The sequence below is a fragment of the Henckelia pumila genome, chromosome 4, assembly GCF_033568475.1.
Source record: "Henckelia pumila isolate YLH828 chromosome 4, ASM3356847v2, whole genome shotgun sequence".
Lineage (NCBI taxonomy): Eukaryota > Viridiplantae > Streptophyta > Magnoliopsida > Lamiales > Gesneriaceae > Henckelia > Henckelia pumila.
Window position 1 is genome coordinate 143021656 of NC_133123.1, and position 23399 is coordinate 143045054.

General features: G+C 34.4%; 2 protein-coding genes across 2 annotated transcripts; one reads left to right on the forward strand and one right to left on the reverse strand.

The window, feature by feature from the left end:
* Positions 1-1037: 1037 nt before the first annotated feature.
* On the reverse strand, positions 1038-2138 carry LOC140865062 (ethylene-responsive transcription factor RAP2-10-like). Its single transcript, XM_073269566.1, has one exon. The coding sequence runs from the start codon at positions 1944-1946 to the stop codon at positions 1500-1502; it is 447 nt and encodes a 148-aa protein (XP_073125667.1). The 5' UTR covers positions 1947-2138; the 3' UTR covers positions 1038-1499.
* Positions 2139-20559: 18421 nt separating this feature from the next.
* LOC140865354 (uncharacterized) lies at positions 20560-22646 on the forward strand. The gene is made up of 2 exons (XM_073269962.1): positions 20560-21683; positions 21830-22646. The coding sequence occupies exons 1-2, from the start codon at positions 20795-20797 to the stop codon at positions 22330-22332; spliced, it is 1392 nt and encodes a 463-aa protein (XP_073126063.1). The 5' UTR covers positions 20560-20794; the 3' UTR covers positions 22333-22646.
* The last annotated feature ends 753 nt before the right edge of the window (positions 22647-23399 follow it).

Consider the following 23399-nt stretch of genomic DNA (forward strand, 5'->3'; position numbering starts at 1 on the left):
TGTATAAAATATAAATATATCCGAGGAATGAATTCACATGAACCCATGATATCTCAAAAAACATGAATAATCTGTAGTGTCATGGTCCCAATCCTCTAGCATGAACTTAGCAATCTATTTTACACTTTAACAATTAGTTTCAGTATATATCGATATTCGGTATAAGACCTAGCAGCTGGTGTCAATTCTCTGTGTGTTCATGCCAGCAAATAACGAAACCATTAGAAAATTAACAGCCTCAAATCCTGCAGTTTCATTTGGAGCTTTCATGCACCCATATCTTGACAGTAACATGACAAAAAAAAAATTACTAGATTATATAAATATGACAAATCATGCATTATATATATATAAATTTAAATTTAAAGCTTCCACCGTCTTGTGACAAGGACTGAGGACCACAATCTTTTGAATGGCAATTTTTGTATCATTGTTTATTATTTATTGATGATGGTGTCCACACAAAAACGTCACTAAAATTTATTTCAAAAAAGAAAAAATAAATAACGTCACTAAAATGCCTGGGTTTTGGATACCCTTTAACCTTATCTTCTTCTACTGTTAAAGTTGTCCTCCATCCTCTGGTTGGAATAACACCACTGCAACTATGTATGTATATATATTAATTTTAAATAAATTATTAAGAAGATTTTGGGTTTCGTCCGAGTTGCCACGCATGCAGGTTTTTATTTCACGAACCGGTTATAAGACTTCAACTAACTAAGTAGTGATTTCAAACGATTAAAGCAACAAAATCCATTAAAAGTTGTATTCGAACACCGCAAAATATTTTTGAATTAGTATATTATTATTTTATGTTTAAGTGGGGTGGGTCAAAATTCAAATTATTAATTATTAATGATTTGTCGACTTTAAAAATAAGCCACAACGTACCAATTAAAGAGATGCATGTTCTGGAAGAATGATTCAATGTAACAGTGAGTAAGCGTTCAAAATAAGCCAACACAAAGATAAAGCCAAAGTCGAAATAGACGAACAAACAAACAAACAAATATTTCAATCTAGCTAGCATTTGCAAATAACACCTCGAGTTCTGCAAACAGTACTCTTTGTTCATATACTACTCATGAGTATACGAAGCATATTCATATAAAATAATACATCTTACTTTACATAACTTACACGTACATCTATGGTCATCCAAATTCTTGCCACACCTCAAAGCTAAATCTAAAAGATACATACATATATATAATTCCCATGTAATTTACACAGTTTTTTTTTAAGCTTCAATACACCAATAATCATCATATATATATATATATCATAAGAAATTACGAAATCATATCATCAACTACTACCAAATCCACCATAACCCCAATTATCAATCAACTTTAAGCTCCATCCTCCAACCAGATGTACACTTGCAGTTTTAACTCAGCCGTTACAGATTACCAAAAAAAAAGAAATCAAATTAAAAAGTGGAAATTTAATTAATTAATACCTTCTAATATTAATAGAAATTAAACTACCCGGCCTCAAGAATCCTCGAGACTAGGATACTCGTTCAAATCGGGCTTCTCAGGAGCCCGGGCCGGCTCATTCGTCCTCGCATGGCCGGCTGAGTGCAGCGCGTCGACCCTAGCGCCAACTTCGGCGGCTTTTTTCCTGATGGCGGCTGCGGACAAATCTTGCGTCAGGACTTCTGTATCACCGGCTATGCAGTCGGGGAAGTTGAGCCTCGCGGAAGGGCCACGGAGGTAGAAAACCGCCGTGTCGTAGGCACGCGCCGCCGCCTCCGGGGAGCTGTAAGAACCGAGCCAGATTCTGGACCTTTTGTTGGGCTCCCTTATCTCCGCCACCCATTTCCCCCACTTCCTCATCCTTATGCCTTTGTAGGGTTTGTCTTGTTGCCTTTGCCTTCTCTTGTTCCCCGTGGGTGATGAAGTAGTACTCGAAGACTTGATACAAAGAGCTCCTTCCATTCTTGAAGAAAATATATTATCTGTTTAAAATTATCTCACAATTATTCTGTTTATGGATTTGGATTTCTTCTTATCTTTAGAAAGTACTAGTTTGGGATTCGGCCGAATAGGAGAAAGGAATGAGAGGAATTGTAAAGCACGTAGGCTAGCTAGGGACAACTCGTGCAAGAAAACTCTTACTTTGAGATACGACTATTTATATATAAGAAAGCCGAGTGGATGTATATATATGGGCTTCATATATATACGTGTCATGTGAATAATCATTTTTAAAAGATTTTAATAAATTCATACAATAATATTTATAGGCTTTTATATCACATAATCAACGTCCTAATATATGATTAAATTATACATGTCCATAACAAAATTTTAAAATGTATAACATATGATCTCACAGCTACCTAGCTCACCTTATTCACTTCCTGCTGGTTTAACTGTGATCACAATTATATGTGTGCGCGTTCATATGATCACATTAAATTCATGTATAAGATGATATTAAACACGTCGATTTGATTTATATTTGTTATCCTGGTAGGCTCAGACGGTGAGCCCGGGGTCGGCTTGCAAGACGGGAGCCCGGCATCATCCCGGTAAGTCCCGGGTGATGGGCCCGGGACAGACGGTGAGCCCGGGGTCGGCTTGCAAGACGGGAGCCCGGCATCATCCCGGTAAGTCCCAGGTGATGGGCCCGGGGTCATCTCATAAACCGGGAACCCAGGAGCTCCTTCAGGGGCCCAAATATCAAGGATAAATACCCGGAAACCAGGGACCCGTAATACTCGGTGGGCCCAGGGTCATTTTATATAAAAGAAAGCCCATATCTCCTTTACGTGTGGCAGACTCTTACTGCAAATCAAATCATTAGGCAACATGGTGTAACAGTATGGGCTCGGTATGGGCTCTTCCTAGTATTGCGGGAGGGTCAATCCTACGTGACAACTATCCCATCACAAAAACAGTTGTCAGTTGGGCCATGCTGGACAATCATGGAAGAGGTCGGGTCAATGCATATAAAAGGGAGGCCCCTTACTACAAACAGGCATGAAAAAAAGAAAAGGAAAGAAAACAAAAACAACAACTCAAGAAAGAACCCACGTCGGGATATTCATTTTATGATGTTCGCATCATTGGCGCCGTCTGTGGGAAATTGAGATTTAAGACGTAGATATGACGATTATTGAGGATCCTGAAAGCTCCCAGCGAGCGATGGCAAATCTGCGGGAGCAAGTGAACGCCATGGTAGAGGCAGCGTTACAAAGGATCCTAGCTCTACAACAGGAGAAGAGGGAAGGCGATCCGGAGAAGCAGCAGGAGAAGGAGCAGGAGAAAAACCAGGAGGAACCAGGGAAGGAGCAGGAGAAAACAGTAGATAAGGTGCGGGAAGAAGGAAAAGAGAAGGAGAAGAGAGGAGGAGGACGAGAGGGCATACAGGCGGAACAGGAGGCAGAATCATACGCTGAGTCTGCCCATGTCACCATGGTGGGAGAATTGGAACTGCTGAAGCAGAAAATTTTAAAGTTAGAAAACACTGACTCGCGGGAATCTTCGCGAGTCAAAAGCTCGGGATGCCCTTTCTCGCCGGAGATTATTAAAGAGCCCTTGCCATTACAATTCAAATCAGCGAAGATCAAATGATACGATGGTAGTGGTGATCCAGAAGAGCACATGGCCCGGTTCGAAAATGTGGCCATGTTACATTGTTATAATGATCAAATCAAATGTAAAGTTTTCTTAACCACATTAGAAGATTCTGCCCAAAGGTGGTTTGAAAACTTGGAAGACAGTCAAGGTAAGACCCTGAAGCGGCCTTGGAACACGTTGCATCTCAAGTTGTATTACTCTTAAACAAGCAAACTTGTTGTAATATGTATTCCATGCTGTTATGTGAATAAATGTGTGTTTTGTTTAAATGTACTTAAAACCCAGGCGTTCCACTACCCTGGTACTTAAAGCCCATGACAAACCCATGGCACCTTAAAGCCCAGGTGATCCACTACCCTGGCACCGTAAGCCCAGGCGATCCACTACCCTGGCACCTTAAAACCCAGGCGTTCCACTACCCTGGTACTTAAAGCCCATGGCAAACCCATGGCACCTTAAAGCCCAAGTGATCCACTACCCTGGCACCATAAGCCCAGGCGATCCACTATCCTGGCACCTTAAAACCCAGGCGTTCCACTACCCTGGTACTTAAAGCTCATGGCAAACCCATGACACCTTAAAGCCCAGGTGATCCACTACCCTGGCACCATAAGCCCAGGCGATCCACTACCCTGGCACCTTAAAACCCAGGCGTTCCACTACCCTGGTACTTAAAGCCCATGGCAAACCCATGGCACCTTAAAGCCCAGGTGATCCACTACCCTGGCACCATAAGCCCAGGCGATCCACTATCCTGGCACCTTAAAACCCAGGCGTTCCACTACCCTGGTACTTAAAGCCCATGGCAAACCCATGGCACCTTAAAGCCCAGGTGATCCACTACCCTGGCACCTTAAAACCCATGCGTTCCACTACCCTGGTACTTAAAGCCCATGGCAAACCCATGGCACCTTAAAGCCCAGGTGATCCACTACCCTGGCACCATAAGCCCAGGCGATCCACTATCCTGGCACCTTAAAACCCAGGCGTTCCACTACCCTGGTACTTAAAGCCCATGGCAAACCCATGGCACCTTAAAGCCCAGGTAATCCACTACCCTGGCACCATAAGCCCAGGCGATCCACTATCCTGGCACCTTAAAACCCAGGCGTTCCACTACCCTGGTACTTAAAGCCCATGGCAAACCCATGGCACCTTAAAGCCCAAGTGATCCACTACCCTGGCACCATAAACCCAGGCATTCCATTACCCTGGTACTTAAAAGCCTGTAGTAACAACATGGGCCATGTATGGAACAAGTAGCTCATCATCGGTGGCTTAGGATTATCTTATAGTGCTACGCCTCTCGGGACAGCGAAACAGGTTCTAGCCCAACTATTTGCCGGAGGTGTAGTGTTATCCTGGTAGGCCCAGACGGTGAGCCCGGGGTCGGCTTGCAAGACGGGAGCCCGGCATCATCCCGGTAAGTCCCGGGTGATGGGCCCGGGACAGACGGTGAGCCCGGGGTCGGCTTGCAAGACGGGAGCCCGGCATCATCCCGGTAAGTCCCGGGTGATGGGCCCGGGGTCATCTCATAAACCGGGAACCCAGGAGCTCCTTCAGGGGCCCAAGTATCAAGGATAAATATCCGGAAACCAGGGGCCCGTAATACTCGGTGGGCCCAGGGTCATTTTATATAAAAGAAAGCCCATACCTCCTTACGTGTGGCAGACTCTTACTGCAAATCAAATCATTAGGCAACATGGTGTAACAGTATGGGCTCGGTATGGGCTCTTCCTAGTATTGCGGGAGCAATCCTACGTGACAACTATCTCATCACAAAAACAGTTGTCAGTTGGGCCATGCTGGACAATCATGGAAGAGGCCGCCGGGTCAATGCATATAAAAGGGAGGTCCCTTACTACAAACAGGCATGAAAAAAAAAAGAAAAAGAAAGAAAACAAAAACAACAACTCAAGAAAGAACCCACGTCGAAATATTATGTTCGCATCAATATTTATAATAGAATAATGACTTATAACGGAGAAAACGGAGGATCAGGCGCACGCATAAGGCCGGCATTATGTGGTCTGCTCACGGCCGCCAAGACGTTTGATAAATAATTATTTTTCTACAGTTTTGGCCGACACATACTTTCTATTTCCCAATCAAACTCATCTCTACCTCTTATATGTCACTTTCATTATCTGATATATATGTAAATTGTTATCAAATACATTTCAACTTTCCAGCATTACTCACTTTCGAAATTTAATTTAATTTAATTTATTTTTTTTTTTTACCAAAACTTATAATTAATGGTGCATTTCATTGGACGTACGTGAGACTCGTTTAATTTCTTCTATAAATCTAAGCATGTAATGGTAAAGAAAATGAAAATTTACTAATTAAGTGATGAAATTAGGGTTAATTGTGAATTGTAAAACCTGCCAGCAATTAAGTAAATCAATTTTAACCAAGGCGGCGGGGCGGTGCCTAGCAAGTCGCCGTACAGTGCTTCGACCCTCGATCGGGTTTCTAACAAATATAGTAATATAATATATTTGAGGTTTCTGAAAGTCAAATGATTCAATGTATTTTCCAATTGAGAATTAGGCTTTTGAAAGTCATACCGAAGTTTGACGTATATGGGGCAACGTGGATATATAAGAAAACTATTCCACTTCACGCACGCAACATTTTTTTTTATATTATAATAATTCATTTTAATATTAATTAGTTCACTATGCATGTCACTCTAGCAAACACAGTTCTAAATATTTCAAAAACCAAATCCCACCATTAATTACTTCATATTACTTTAAAATTGATGCTCTACACATTGAGGTGCATGGATTAGATATAACTATTTAATTTTTTGGTCCAATAATTTTTAATCCTCAGAATCTTATTTATAAAGTATTTCTTCAATATTATATATATGATTAACTATGATTACGAGGCAGGACCATTTTTAATTAGACGTGAAAAATATTTATAACTTGTATTTGAAGTTTGGGATTTAATTCATATCTATATTTAAAGTGAAAATTTAAATTTGATGAGGACAAAATTAATTAATTTTCCTAAAATATCGGCTGCACGAATTCAATTTGGATCAGGGGTTCTTGGTTTTTTATATTCCATGATATCGTTGACAAACGTGCTAAAATCTTTGTACTTACCAGACGAGAGATCTTGGATATTTATTTTAATAAAATGTACAATATTTTGATATCAACCTAATTTGTTTAATTTTATTTTATTGTCTGCTAGGTTCTTCGGTAAAGCAAATTTAATTTACTTTGTTCACACAGCACGCATTTCTCAAAAACTTCAAATACTCGCATGGTACGCACTTAAAAACATATCCAATCAATACCACACATTTTAGATTAATGACACCATTTTGTCATTAATTAAAATTAGAATTATTTACACATATATAATTATTTTATTTGGATCCAGTGGTGTCTTTTGTCGTTTACGAATCTTCTTTTATCATCAATTATGGTGTTTTTGCATCATAAATAATTATTATAGACTGTAATTGGCAATAAGTGGTGGCGAAGGTGGATGAATAGTTCTCGCTATAGCTGTCGAAAAGTATTGTTGGAGATGTTATATCGTATAAAATATTTGAGTTTTGTTATTATTGTTATTATCACCTATATGCAAATCGTTCGATTTTACAATAGATATAACTGAGAAATCTGCCTAGTTCATGCTATAAATTTAAATTTGAAACAATTTATTATTATTATTATTTTTTTTTTTTTTTTTTTTTTGCTAATCTTTGCTCCTCCTACAGGCTACTTCACCAATTGTAACAGTATCTCCGATTTGCCTACATATTTAAATGATTATTATAATTTGCTTTTTGATTGGTCAAGTTGGCCATTCACGCCGAAAAATCCAAAAATTGGACAAACCAAATGATAATTGAAAACATGCCCATCCACTTATGCGGCTCATAATCGCTATAACTCTGCTCACAAATGAATTTCTTTTTCAAAGTTGTAAGCATGCCGTCCGAAAAATAATATAAATTTTCATTATTATGGTTATAAAAGTATATATATATATATATATATAATCCTTTCAAAAAAAAGTATATATATATAAAATTTATATCACATTGTTTCTCAAAAGTCTGAACATACAAAAGACAAAATATTATTAGTGACACGGAGCCAGCTAGCTGAATATTGATTCGAAGCTTCTATGTGAAGAATCTCATGTGGAGTATTTTCAATTTTGTATTGCCGTCAAAAAGAAAAAAAACATGTATTGTTTTCGGGCTAATTGCATGGGTGCCTCCTATGAAATTTTTAATAGGCGTAAAACCCCCTATGAATATTTAATTAGCTATTAAGCCCTCTTCCTTTTGAATTAATAGCTCACGTGACCCCTTTTGTTGAAGTTGTGAATACACGCGTTGTATATGCGTGTGTTTATCATTTTATGATGATTTTTTCGCGTGAACTACCTTATTTGCCCTTGATAAACCTATTGAATTATTGTCACTTGCTCTCATTTCAATTATTTCGTAGGTTGAAGAAATATTTGGAGAAGTGATACTCTTATGGATTCTCAATGCAAATGGCGGAAATCAGCTATGAATTCGAGCTTTGATGTTAGGTACCCGACACCTCCATTGTGTTCCTGCAAAATGATGGCCGAAATTAGGGTTGTTATGTCGGAGAAGAAGAAGTCCAAAGGCATGCTATATTACAGTTGCTCAACAAATCAATGTGGATTTTTTCGTTGGTGCAAGCCCGAGAGCTATAATGTGATACCTAATGGCAGCGAAGAAGAATCTTACAGTGAATTCAAAGATGCCTCTCACTACAGCTATGAGGGTTTTGATAACCAGAAGAAAGCTCATGAAGAAGGAGAAGTTATGTCCAGTGGATCGGTGCCAATACATGGCTATTTTGCGGCTGGATATATTCATGTTGCTTGGGTTTCTTGTGTTTTCTTTCTTCTTGTGCTAGTTGTTCTACTGATTAAGTGAATTTTTGGGTATATGCACTATGTAATCTTCTAATAAGTGCACTCCTCTGTATTAATGAAGATGATGATGGTTTTTGTTGTATGAAATTTCATTTGGCTTTTGTATTAATGAAGATGACAGTGGTTTTCTTTGTGTGAATTTCATTTGGATTGTGAGTATTGTATAACGTTTGTGTGTATTATTTCAATTTAAAAGTATATCAGTTGGTTTTTATTTAGCGTATTCATGGAAAATAATCGATGGGTTTGTAAGAAATAAATGAATGAAAAGGTTCAAAAGAAACATAATTCACATATATCTCAACATTCAACTTACTGTTTGATAACCAACATCAAGGGACACACTAAAAAATAAGCATTTTTCATGCACATCTTACTACGAGTTTAATTTTTGGTACTCAAAATCAAGGCAATCCATTCAATGACAAAATACAAAACAGCAGAAATTGCTACATTCCCTTAGTTTATCTTTGGAGATGCTACTGCACTTCCAATCCCAGCTTTATGAGCTATTGCATTAGCGCTTTGCATTGTAGCTTCATTAACTGTTGCCGATGTGAAGACTTTATCTACACTTGAATTTTCACCTTTAATTGTAGCACTTTTTGTTCTTACACTTCCAATTCCACTTGTCATTACATTGTCATTTCCCTTGGACAATTGGTGCATCTGCACTCTTCTCCCAACATTATCCAAATCCTGTGAATACTGAGCCCTCAAGTTTTTGTTCCAGTTTGATAAATCTAACATATATTAAAAAATATATAATCCAATTGAAGAATTACCTCAGGAATTGAGTTAGATGCATTAGAATATTCATGTTGAGCTCTACTTGAACCATGTTTTGATTGTCTAATCGTTGCACGATTTGTTTTCTTGGAAGCACTAGACAATGGATGTGAATCTTGATCATCAAATTGCATGCTGCATAGTTCATCTTCATTCCCCTGCAATTTTAGAAGTTATAATGGTCAAAACAGATATTGTGGCCAAGTTAAAAAAAAAAACATTTCATCAAATTTGTTTAAGTGTTATTCTTAGTATTTACCTTGTATAAATTAGATCTTGGGTGAATTGGATTGGTACATGTTGTGATATTGTGGCCAAGTTCCAAACATTTTCTGCATTTATGTGTAAGCCCTTTCCTTGTAGAAACTCTACTGCCCTCATCAACATCTTTCCTTCTCAATCTTGCAGGTCTTCCTTTCTGTCTCTTAAAGGTTGGTGCATTCAATGGTTGCCATGGGGTCTTCAAATAGTCAGATTGTCCAGGAACAGCATGTATCATATGAGAATATACCTTCAAGTAGACATCCTTGCTATAGCATTTGTTCACATAATCTTCCAACCTCTGTCGCCTTTCACCAATGGCAGTGCATGCATGTGAGCATGGGAACCCACAGAGCTGAAACATTCCACATGTGCATGTTTTCTTCGACAAATCAACCACATACTGACTCAGATTTCCTTGGACAGACAAACATTGAATCTGATATTCAGACTCCCCTCAGTACAAAGCAACAAAGAATCTAGAAAACTTTTTATTCCAATTGATCTTCTTCATTATGTTTGGGCATATTTCTCCCACATATTTCTTCATTCCTGCCTTTTTCTTCTGTATTCTTTCGAGCAATTTGTTCCTAATACGCTCTAGCATTGTTATAATGGGCTTATCCCTAGCATCAAGAATATAATTGTTAAAGGACTCACATAAATTATTGACTACAACATCTGATTGACAAGTAGTTTGAAAATGACTTCTGGCCCAATGGTTTGGTGGAATTTTTTTGCAGCCACTCACAAGCTGTCTCATAAGTAGCATTAACCTTAGGATCTACCTTTGATATGTTGTTCATGTGAACCTCAAATTCATTCTTATTCCCTGTAGTAGCAGCCTTCCAAAATAGGTCTTTTAACTCAAGCCCCTATATTTCTTTTTATAGTTTTGGTACATATGTCTTAAACAGAATCTGTGTTCTGAATCCGGTGCCAGATCTTTCACAGCCTCAACCAAGCCTTTTTGTCTATCAGATATGAATGTCCATCTTCCATCTCCCAACCCTCCTATGTCTTCCAGTAACTCCCTTAAAAACCAAGTCCAATTTTCTCTATTCTCCACTTCCACTACAGCTAATGCAATTGGAACCATGTTTTCATTCCCATCCCTCCCTATGGCTACCAACATCTGTCCACCATGTATTGTCTTGAGAAAACAACCATCCAAACCTATTATAGGTCTACACCCTTCTAAAAAGGCATTTTTTATGGCATTCAAACTGAAATACAACTTTTCAAAAGTTGGTGTTTCAAAGTCTTCCTTCTTCCTAAGTGTAAACTTCGAACCTGGATTGTACTTCCTCACTGTCTCACAATAATCCCACAGTAGGTGATACTGAAGGCTATCAACACCCCTTATTTTCTGCATAGCATACTTCTTTGCCCTTAAAACTTTCCATTTGCTACATTCCACTTCACATTTCCTCGTAATTGTATTTTTCAGTTGATCAATGTTGATATCTGGGTTATCTCTAACAATCTTCTCAACCCTTTTCCCCAAATACTTGTAGTTAGAAAATTTGTTGGTGTTAGATTTTGCACAATTGTGTTCACCATTAATTGTTTTAATTTGGAAAGTGGGGCCTCCCATGACTGAAGATGCATGAATCCTCCAATCACAACCCTTTTTATAGACAACTGTCACCCTATAAGACTCATTCTTCTTTAGTGTCAACTCATAACCCTCCCTAACACTGTAGTCTCTAAGAACTTCTCTAAACTCATGTGCATTTTTGAATTTCATTCCCACAACAAGATCAAAATTCTTCATACTTTGTCCCTCCCTATAAATAGGATGCTTAGGGCCCTCATTATCTGAACTCCCAACACTTAGTAGCTCATATTCCTCACCAACTTCACTATCCCACTGTAAATCAATATCATTTTCATCTATCTTTCTTTTCTCAATTACCTTACTCTTTCCCTTATCATTTTCATCTACCTTTCTCTTCCCACTTACCTTACTCTTCCCCTTATCTGTATTTCTCCCCTGAATTGATCCTGTCAGTCCAGCTTTCTTACCCCATTTACTTTTTTTCTTATCTTTATTTCTCCCTTGACTTGACCCTGCCAATCGAGTTCCCTCATTTTCAGCAAATAAACCACTATCAACACTGCCTTCATCATCTGACATGATGTAGTTTTCATCTGATGAGTCATCAAACTCACTAGACCCAATGAATCCCCATTCCCATTCATTATGTTCAAAAGCTGGACGAGACTCAGATTTATCAGAAACATCAGGACCAGACTTATCACAAAATTCAGGACCAGATTTATCAGAAACATCAGGACCAGATTTATCACAAAATTCAGGACCAGATTTATCATAAACTTCATGATTATCATGACTAGAATATTCAATATAGCCTATAGGTCCTAAATTCAAAAATTCTTCTACCCTTACTGAGTTCCCATTGGGGTCTCGTACTTCAAGAGGTGGTGTCATTGACTCCTCAATCCAGATTTTCACAAAATAAGAATCTTTGCAATATGTATACAAATCTGCTAATTCTTTATCTCCGAATATTTCTACTAGGCCATGCTCTATTACAATATCAGGAATTCTAAAAAAATACTTCACATTCACTTTGTTACCACCACATATGAGATAAAGACCGTGCAAATCTCTAAAATTAAACCTATCAAAGTTCACATTTTCAAACACATGCTTCGAACCACCATTATAAATTATCTTTGGATACGAAGCTTTCTTGTTTAACTCAAACCTACCTCCATACCAGACCTCGAACTTCTTGGACAAATCCATACGAATAGAAAAATAAAGCAAAAACGAGAATAAAACTCACTGAAAACTTTTTCATACAGAGATTATCAAAGTTGACCACGAACAGTTGATGGAGAAAAAGTGGTAGCATTCAGTTAGGTTTTCGTCTCATTCACTCTCGATTTGGGGAGATAGGGTTTGCGTAAAGTAAGAAAAATGACTACATTCTCACCTTTATATATGAAGGGTATAAATGTCATTTGATAATTACAAATATAATAGAACAGAGATTGGGGCACGTGAGCTATTAATTCAAAAAGAAGAGGGCTTAATAGCTAATTAAATATTCATAAGGGGTTTTACGCCTATTAAAAATTTCATAGGGGGCACCCATGCAATTAGCCCTATTGTTTTCTAATGAATTTAATGAAGTTCTAATTAAGTTTCGTGCTACACAGTTTCTTTCATTCAAAACCACAGATTTTTACATTATAATTGAAATAAATAGTTAATTGTTAAATTAAGAACTGTGAATTAAGGCAAGAGGAAAAAAAAACAAGAGACGGAGCAGTGGGCAAAAAGATTGCTATTTTTGGGGTCGAAGGAATTGCCGACTTTGCTAATTTGGGGAGGCTTCTAGTTTGCATTTCCCATACGACAGACAAATTAATGATTATTTGTTACTGGCCAATCTGCACAAAGTTAGTGCACTGCTCTTTGAAAATTTTTAACAAATTATAATATTTTTACAAGTCTATTCAAGCGCCACAAAACATTATGGACATACGAATAGTCTCTTCTTTCTTTGAAAAAAAAAATAATAACAATAATAAGTGATGCTAATAAATGTATATCGTTATTCAAAATTAATTACCTTAATTTTGTTTGACACTAATACAAAAATTAGTTTCAAACATTTCAAACAGTAGTACAAGGCAATTATAATATATATGTACGTATATGTCGGTTTTGATAAATTAAATGTGTAGTTCCGTTAGCCATTGATTGTCTTCTTTAATCATCATATAATTAGATTGAAACAGGAAGAAATAATACTGTGGAAATTAGAGGCTAACATTTTACATCAATGATGACCCTTAAAATTAAAAATATGTGGTTTTTTTAAAAAAATTAAGACCATGTTTCTTTTAATTTGAGACAGTGTTATGAAATTATATTTATGATAAAAGTCGACTCAATCTATATCTAACTTATATATTTTATAAATATGATCGGATAGGAAATATTTCTCACGCGCATTTAAAACCTATTAGACATATAAATATGATCGGATAGGAAATATTTCTCACGCGCATTTAAAACCTATTTTGTCTAATTGATATTATTTCTGCTGTGTCTATCGATATTTTGCCCTTCCCATCTTAATTTGTCGGCAGACGAGTACAAGGGGTTGGTCTGGTTAGACTGGACCATGCATGTGAAGTAAATTAAACTCTACCATATCTTATCCAGCCAGACCAAAGAATAAAAATATTCGTCTTTATTTTTAAATAACATATATATTATTTATCGAATTGGAGGCGCGCAAAACAATTTGTACGTTCTCACCAAAACTTCACTATTTGATTTGTATTTATGTAATTATTATTTTATGCTCATGGGGTACTTAAATTCGTTTCCTCTATTCATACTTTAGCATAAGAAACATTTATTTGTTTATTAGAGAACAATGAAAAGGAAAAGGAAAAAAGAAACAAATCAGCAAGTAGACAAGCACATCAATCGAATATATACCTCTTTTTATTTTTATTTTTATTTTCTTTTCCCCCTTTTTTTTAAAAAAAATATTCTAAATGTACATAAGAAATAAAATTTAATATATTTCTCAAAACGCAACTCATATCTAGCTAGACAATAAGTTAAAATTAAACCATTGGGATATTCTAATAATTGTCCTAAATCATATTTTTCGAATGGAAAAAAAAAACATTCATATATCACATTCTCCATTAATGTATTGTATTTTTCCAAGAACATAATTTTCTCTCTTTTTTTATATATATTTTGACATCAACAATATAATTCATCATTAACTCTTAATTTTATTTCTCAAATCTCGAATTAAATTACTAGTTTATTCATTACTATAGAAAATTAATATTCCCTTAAAAAAATAAAAATAAGCTAACATATGTTATATGGCACCAATTTCTCAGTACATGCGAAAGTCCATGTATATCACGTACTTTAAATTATATTATAGTTTTGCATTTCTTAGACTTGTTTTAAGATTTGAATTTATTTATGGCATTTCTGCAGTCCATACTGTCAAAACCCTAACAACATGTACTTTGTGATCACAATATTTTCCCGATCGAGAGACCCAAGAAGACTAGCTACTAGCCTGTTCATCTTTTTAACTTATTTAATTAATTTTTCCGTAAGCATTAAAGTTTCTATAATTCTATACGACCAGACACAGGCAAGGAAAACCCTGTGTGAAATTTCAAATGGAATATGATAACTGATTTGAGGTTCATAACAAGGATGCATGTTATTTAGCATGAAATTTTTTTACCCCTAACAATAAAACAAAGATTTAATATTAGGATATCCAATATTTGATACCACCTTTTTAATCAATTTTTATTATTGACTAGATGAATGTAACTATCAGCCCCCACAAGCAATTCATCATGTACAGCAAAGTGGTTCTCAAATCATCATCATCATAACAGGTTACTTTTAAGTGTCACCCATTGTACCTGCACAAAGTATGCAGTGTTTATTGTTTTATCAAAAATTATATATGTATCCGTGCAATTTAAATCTTTTAAATCAGAAGTCAAAGCACAACGCTCGGAATAACAATTATTAGACTCCAACAAAGCCCAAATAAGAAAATATTATATATTTCTAACATCTGACTCTGTAATATAATAATATTCAGTTTAACACGATCCAGAGAAGAGATTATTGCTTTTAAGACTCACATAAACAATATGCCAAATTAAATAACCATGAGAGGTTACGACGTCTGATTGGTTGGTTATATTTATGACATCTTCTGTTTCAATTTGTGGCCCAATGGTTAGACTAGCTAGTCCAATCTACGTGTTTTGTAGGCCCATTTATTAGTTTGTCTGTTTAAAAGTTGCGAGGCCTTAAATTTGTGAGTCCAATTCGTTGTCTCTTCTCCATTTCGGGCACCCACGTACGGGCTCCAACTTGCTGTGTTTCTTCTTCAATTGTGGTGGTTTCCTGAAAAATAAATAAAGAAAACTGTTTTGGATCCATTAATTTTATTGATAATAAAGAAACTTGATGGAATTTTAGATAAAATTTTGATATTTAAATTAAAATCTACGTATACTTTGGATCACAATTATAATATATATATATAGTTTTGTTTTATATTATCAACTAATACTTTCGGAATCTACGTGCTCTGAACAATTATGAATTAATTATATGAGTGTTTCTATCAAGCTATTTTAAAAGCTACATCGATTATTTATTGGGTTTAGATCAAGGACAATTTGCTCAAAAATTCCCAAATGCAAACATGTTTTGCTTTAGGGTCCCTAGTCATAAAATGTGGTACAAAACAATACAATATGTGGTACAAAACCATACAAGATGTGGTACAAATTAACAAAAAATGTGGTACAAAAAAATGGCTAGGGAGTGCAGAGCAAAATATGTTTGCATTGAGAATTTTTGAGCAATTTGCACTTAGATGAACCCGCGACCAATGTTTGTTTATTATTGGTGCGAGTTTTTAAATGTATTTTATTGGGGATTTAATTATTTTAAATACAGTGATATGTGGTGGCTCCATAAATTTATATGGGCGCAATAATATATGTAGGAATCATTTAATACAAGGGATGTATATGTGGATGATGCCACCCATTTAAAAAATATTGTGATAATTATATTTTATTTAATTAGAATAATTCACGATGTTTGACTAATCTATAGAGTTATTTACACCAAACACCCCTGTGAAATATTAAAAATGCACACTTCTCTCATGTGAAATTTTAATAATCATCTTCAACCCTAACCTTTTAAAAAATTAGCACACTCGCCCCTACAGATGAGTGATTGTTGCGCACGCGCCCCTCATGCGACTGGGCAAATATTTTGATATTTTTTTTGCATCAAATACCCCTGTGAAATATTAAAAATGCATATTTGACCCTGTGAAATTAATTTTTAAATCTATTCAACCCATAATACATAATTTTTATTAAAATCTAATTATAAAATATTTAACAAACATTTTTTGTTTTATTATTTTTATTTTTATTTTTAAATTTAATATGATAATATAATTATTTTTTTAAAAAAAATTATTATTATATCTTGTTATCATTATTTTATTAAACTTTCTTCTTGTTTCCAACTTTTCCATTTAACATGCATTCATAAATAAGTATTTAAATAATTTCAAGTACCAAAATATTGAACTAAACCGATAAGTTCAAACATATTGCTTTTTCGATTTAGAACTATATATTATTGAACCAAAATTTAAATTTTTTGAGAATATGCATTGCACAATTTGTAATAAATAATAAAAAAATAACATGCTTATATAATTCTAAATCGAAAAAGTAACAATCATGAACTTATCATTTGGTTCAATATTTTGGTATTTTTAGATATTTAAATCCTTATTTATTAATCATGTTTAATGGAAAAGTTGAAAACACGGAGTGATTTGATAAAATAATGATAACGAGATAAAATAATAATTATTTTTAGAAATAAATTAATTAAAAATTATAAATTTAAATTAAAAAATAATAAAATAAAAATAAAAATTTTTGAAAAATATTTTATAATTATATCTTAATAAATATTGTGTATTATTATTTAATGCAAATTCTGCAATGCATTTTAAAAAATTTAGATTTTGGTTCAAAAATATATAATCCTAAATTAAAAAGTAATATGCATGAAATTATCATTTTGATTTAATATTTTGGTACTTTTAGGTATTTAAATCTCGTTTATGAATGTATTTTTAATTGAGAAGTTGAAAACAAGAAGAAAGTTTAATAAAATAATGATAACAAGATAAAATAATAATATTTTTTAGAAAATAATTATTTAATCATAATAAATTTAAAATAAAAAATAAATTTAATAAAACGAAACATGTTTGCTAAATATTTTATGATTAGATTTTAATCAAAATTGTGTATTATGGGTTGAATAGATTTAAAAATTATTTTCATAGGGGTCAAATATGCATTTTTAATATTTCACAGGGGTATTTGGTGCAAAAAAAATTCAAAATCTTTATCCAGTCGTATGAGGGGCGCGTGCACAACAATCACTCATCTGAAGGGGCGAGTGTGCTAATTTTTTAAAAGGATAGAGTTGAAGATGCCTATTAAAATTTCACAGGGGAGAAGTATGCATTTTCAATATTTCACAGGGGTGTTTGGTGCAAATAACTCAACCTATATATGTCATATGTGATCATGCATAGGGCTGGGTCACCGAACCAAAATATCGATTTTTCGGGATATCGTATCGAAATTTTTTTGATATATATATTTTTTTGGTATATCGAAAATTTTTTAAGTATCCATACGGTATTAGAGGGTGTTTGGGTGAGCTTATAAGCTCTTCAAAATAGCTTATAAGCTGTTTTGGAGCTTATAAGCTCCAAAAATTTGTTTGGTAATTTTTTTTACAAACAGCTTATAAGCTGTATTTAAAAAAAGATCTTATTCTAATATTTTATTTTTCACAATTACCCTTATATATTACATGCCCTTCACACAATTTTTTACTTGCACGATCCAGCCTCCTATCGTACGCAGACTTCGCCTTCGACTCTTCTCTCCCAGCGCAGTCCGACTTACATTTTCTTCTCTTCACGACACACGAATTTTCTCTGAATCGTTTAAACTTTTATTTGGTTATCCTAATTCCTTTCTATATCCATCTATTAGTCTATTACAACAGTGGTTGCAAGAAAAAAAAAACTTTAATTCATGATACCGAGATTGAATTATACGATTGTGGAGTTTTGGAAGGAGAGCCCCTGTTTCTACCATTTTTTCGCTCATTCCAGTTTATTCTTTTTTTCTTTGCAGTGCTTGATTGATGATGGTTCATGCGTGAGTGCTTTTTATTTTCTGAAAATACTGTTTGTGTTTTGTTTCCCATTTTGTTAGATCACATGGGTTTTAATATTTCATTAATTCTACAGTATATTCAAATATAGGTTTCTTTATCAATTTGTTACACATAAATATATATATATATATATATATATATAATTTAAAATATGTTTCGTTCTATCATTTTCTTATAATTTAAAAAACTAAATTATGACGATATATTTGAGTAATTTTAAAAATATTATAACATTAAATATTTTTTTAAAAAAATTCAAATATTACTATTTTTATAAATTAAAATAAAAAATAGTTTTTTATTTAAGTTTAACATTCATCATAAAATTTTAAAATTATTTTCATGTATATATATAATTTACATCACCTTCATATTATTATAATCTTTTGGTAATTTTTACAGTAAAAAAATCTTATTATGCCAAACAAATCAACATCTTTAAGTTGTTTAACATAAGTTCATCCAAACGCTTTAACAGCTTATTTTTAAAATAAGACCTAACAGCTTATAAGATCTTAAAACAGCTTATAAGCTCTAAGAGCTTATAAGTTATTTTTAATAAGTTCAGCCAAACACGCTCTTAGTATGGATTTTTTCCATACCAAAATTTCAGAATTTCGATATCGGTATCGGTACGAATTTTTTTCATACCAATATTTTTGATATGGTATACCGAAAACTCACCCCTAATCATTCATGTTACTGATTTTTTTCCCAAAAAAAAAAGTGATAAATATAATTAAACTACTAAATGTCATCTTATTAGAGAAATATATTGCATTTCATTCCACCATTCCCCGATTGTATTGATGTTTTAATTTTGTATTTTTCGGGACAACTGAAGATATATACCAAAAACAATTATATATGCTTGTTGAAATCAATGGCAATGACCTTATTTCACAAATACAAAATCTACATCACCATTTTTTAACCAGAGACAAAAAACACTACCATCACTATTCTCAATAAAAGTATGTTTCTTAATTTGCCTGCATTTCTCCAAATTCATTAAACCTTGTTCCCACCTTCTAGTACCCTCTGCCACAATTTCAGCAATATAATCTGAAACAAGGATGCAAGAACTTCACTTTCAGAGTTATTACAAATATCAATCAAACACCTTCAATTATCTAGCAGGTCAAATATTTGTCTTGGTTCAATAATTTTGCTTTTTTGGTAATTTTAGCAATTTCTCGTCAGATTAATCATATTAGAGTGACACTAATCAGTGATGGCGAGGTGTTTGGGTATAGCCACGTAAATACTCCGGCAAAAAAAAAAACTAGAATAATATATCAAAATTGAAATTTGACTAATTAGGTTACGAAAACACGATTATGCAAACTTATATATATAAAAAGGGAAAGTTATCATATTAATTATGAAATTTGACCAATTAGATCACCAAAACACGATCATGCAGACTTAGTAAAGAAATTTCACGAAAAATCTCAAATTTTACATATAGTGGAGCATGTTTAGAATAAAAGGTTTTTCTAATTTTTATTTTAACTTTAGATATCTCAAGTTAAAACAAAAAACTTAAGGCTGAATAATGGCGTACAATGGGGTTTTTTCGCTTCGAATTGAAAGGAGTTTTAGAAGGATTTTTAATTGAGAATTTTATTTTGGATGAAAAACTTTACATTCATTAATATTTAAAATCCAACGTTGAAATTAAAAAAAACTTAACGTGGTCAAATATAATACATTCAAGATTATCATTTTTCTCGTTTTTGCCAAAATCGTAGCTTATTAGTTATTACCTATACTTTATTTAATTTTGCTTTTTTGGAACAATACACACATTATTTAAGTGTTTTCCTTCATAATTATGTAGGTGATAGTTATATAAAAGACAAGAATGAAGCATAGACTTGATCGGTTCCATTCAAAATTCTGCCTCTCTAGAAGGTCTAAAGAAACAAAAGGCCTTTGAAAAACGTAAATGAAATGAATCGAGAAAGACTTTCCTTGAAGAAAAGAAAAATTCAAGTGTCGGTTTTGGGGTTTTTCATAAGGTCAATAAAGAAATGTGAACTTATTTAATAACATAATAATTTTTCCCACTTTTTTACATTTGTAACATATTTATTTCACCACCACAACAAATTACAATCTTTTCTTGTCTCTAGCTAGCTGCTGTCTTTCTTGAATCAGTCCAAGTCCACCCCTCTCCCATTTTCATCACCAATGCCTACTTTTTCCCGTTTACAGATATTTCCACAACGCGATCCAAGATCGAGATAGTCATTAGAAACGAAGAGAAATTAAAAAGATTGTTTTTTTTTTTTTTCTTTTTTTTGGGTTTCTCTGTGTGTGAATTTAATCGGATATGATTGAATGGTTACATGTAACTTTGATCGCAGTTTCTGCAGTAATTCTTCTTCTCATACTTGTTCTAATCCTGCGCCGATGCTTCCGCACGCGTACGAACGCAGCCATTTCAGATGACGAAAGAGGTCAATCTTTACAGAGTGGGATTTCCAGGCTTCATCAAATGAATCACGATCTCGAAAGAGATGCATCCAAGAAGACAAATTACTACGCTTTACGGCACGGGGTCTCTGCGAAAAAGCCGATTTTTAGCTGGGCCGATCACCCTTCTCTGATCACAGATGCCGTAGAAAACGGATGGTCACGGTTTGCTTTCACAACCTTAATCTCATCTCCTTCCGTCAAATCTGCAAAGTCCCTTTTAGGAGTGTGTGCCGCAGGTGATCCGATTGATGTAGAAATTGGGTGGGAAGTATGCGAAGGGTCAGCAGATTTTATGCAGAAAATTAGATTAAATCATGGGTGCAAGAAAAGTGTTGCAAGTGTTTCTTCAATGGGAGTTACCTCTGTGATCAGGACAGCTTTACCTTTACCAGGTCCACATTTGGGAAACTCATCTTTCCCACAGGAAGCATATTTTGAGATAACTATACTATCTTGTAATGAAAATATTCGCGATCATTTGGTTGATAAGGAGAGGAAGGACAAGTCAGAAGGAGAGAAAATTAAGCTCATCGGGGAGGATTTTAATGCCAAGATGAATTCTGATTCTTCCAATATTCATGTCAGCGGTAGAAACAAGATTGAAGATACGAAACTTGGTGGGAAAAAAGATGTTATTTTTCTTTCTGTGGGATTCACTGGGGGAGCCACTGTTCCTTTGAAAATTCCAGGAAGCTATCATGGATCTATTGGTTTCAATTCCAGTGGTTCTGTTTATCTTGATGGTATTTTCTTTCTCCATCTATTCTTGTGAATATATATATATTTTTTTGGTTTTATTAGATTTCTAGTTCATTTACATGAACTAGCATCAAATGGGTATCGATTGAATCATTCATTTCACGTTCTTGATTGATTCACTTCTCTTCAGGGATGAAACTCGTGTTTGATTCCGGAAAAGAAGACTGGGTAACAATAGGAAAGGTGATCGGGTGTGGCTTCAATCCAAGCCAGAAAAAAGTATTCTTCACGTGTGATTCACAGTTAGTACACGAAATCCATTGCAAGACAGAGGAATTCAGCTCTCCACTCTATCCAACAATGGCAGCAAACACTGATATTACAGTTCTTGTGAATCTTGGACAGAGCCCTTTTAAATTTTTACCCGGAAATAGGCATAGGACTCCGAATCCATGCTTCATTGGACCCATGTTAGGAAATTCTCCGTCCTTGGGATACGACGATAGCAGGGAGCTTTTCTCGATGGGGAGGATTGATTCGCAGTGGCTACAACGGAGTGCCATGATAAGAAGCAATAATAATACAGTGAATAGCATTAAAAGTTTAGAATATGATATGGAATCTGAGGGTGATTTGTTCGAAATTGTCTTGGATAGCACGGGAAGATCCCCATATGCTTCCGCACATCAGTAGTGGAATTTCATAGATGCAGGGAAAGGTGCTTACTATTGGAGGACTTTGGATCTTAAAATCTATGAAACATAGATGGTGTACATATATATGCACATGCACATAATATCATTGTACGTAAAAGGGAAAGGGAGGAGAAATTTTGGGGGTTAGTTTGTGCAGAGAGTTAGTTCTCTTCCTCAGCAATATAATGTTGACAAATGAAACAGTATATCTTTTCGCAACCATCATCTTGGAATTTCATTTACAATTTTTGTATAGTGTAAATTCAGATACCGAAGTACTTGATAATGAAGCTATTTAATTTTCGTGTATTATTACTTCAGTAGTACTGCATATATAGTGTATCGGCGTGATAATGTCAGGATATTATACCAGTGGCAGGATTTAAAACTCACATCCAAAATCTTTCATAAACTCCAGTATTAAGCAACAAATTTTTTTTACAAAAGTCAGCATATGCATTTAATCGAGTATATATAGGCCAAGGACCAAATTTTTGCATCCCTAAGAAGCCGCGTTTTTTAAATGATTTTAATGTTCATGTAAAAGACAGATGAATTGAGTGTGATGCATCCAAGTGAAGCAACATTAAACCAGAAACTGATATTGTCAGGCTTGTTCTCTCACCCTTATCTTGTATTCATCAGGTTGCTGGAAAAAAAATAACAACATAAAAATTAAATTTCATCCGAGGAACATATGAAAAACTATAGAAAAACAATGAACTTTCTCACCTCAGATAAAATTTGACCATCCTCAGAATGAACTGCATTAGCTGGGTTCGGGTTGTCGAGCAAATCTTGAATACAGACTAGAATTTGGTGTGGATTCATGATTCTAAAGAACACTTGAACTAGGAGGTCAATGGGACGGGATTACCTTCTCCATCATCGTCCCCGAATACAAAAATTTTTCACATCTTTTTTTTAAATCGGGAATTCTCCATCTCGTCCTCATATCCGAATATATATATATATACTAGTAAACAGCACGTACGATGTATATTGTGAGATTTTGTTTGTACAATATATTTATTTATTATATTTTATAATTATTGAGATTTTCAC

Coding starts and splice junctions, on each gene's coding strand:
- LOC140865354 (XM_073269962.1), top strand. CDS start 20,795: ATGATTGAATGGTTACATGTAACTTTGATCGCAGTTTCTGCAGTAATT. Junction 21,684..21,829: donor TGGTTCTGTTTATCTTGATG/GTATTTTCTTTC, acceptor ACTTCTCTTCAG/GGATGAAACTCGTGTTTGAT.
- LOC140865062 (XM_073269566.1), bottom strand. CDS start 1,946: ATGGAAGGAGCTCTTTGTATCAAGTCTTCGAGTACTACTTCATCACCC.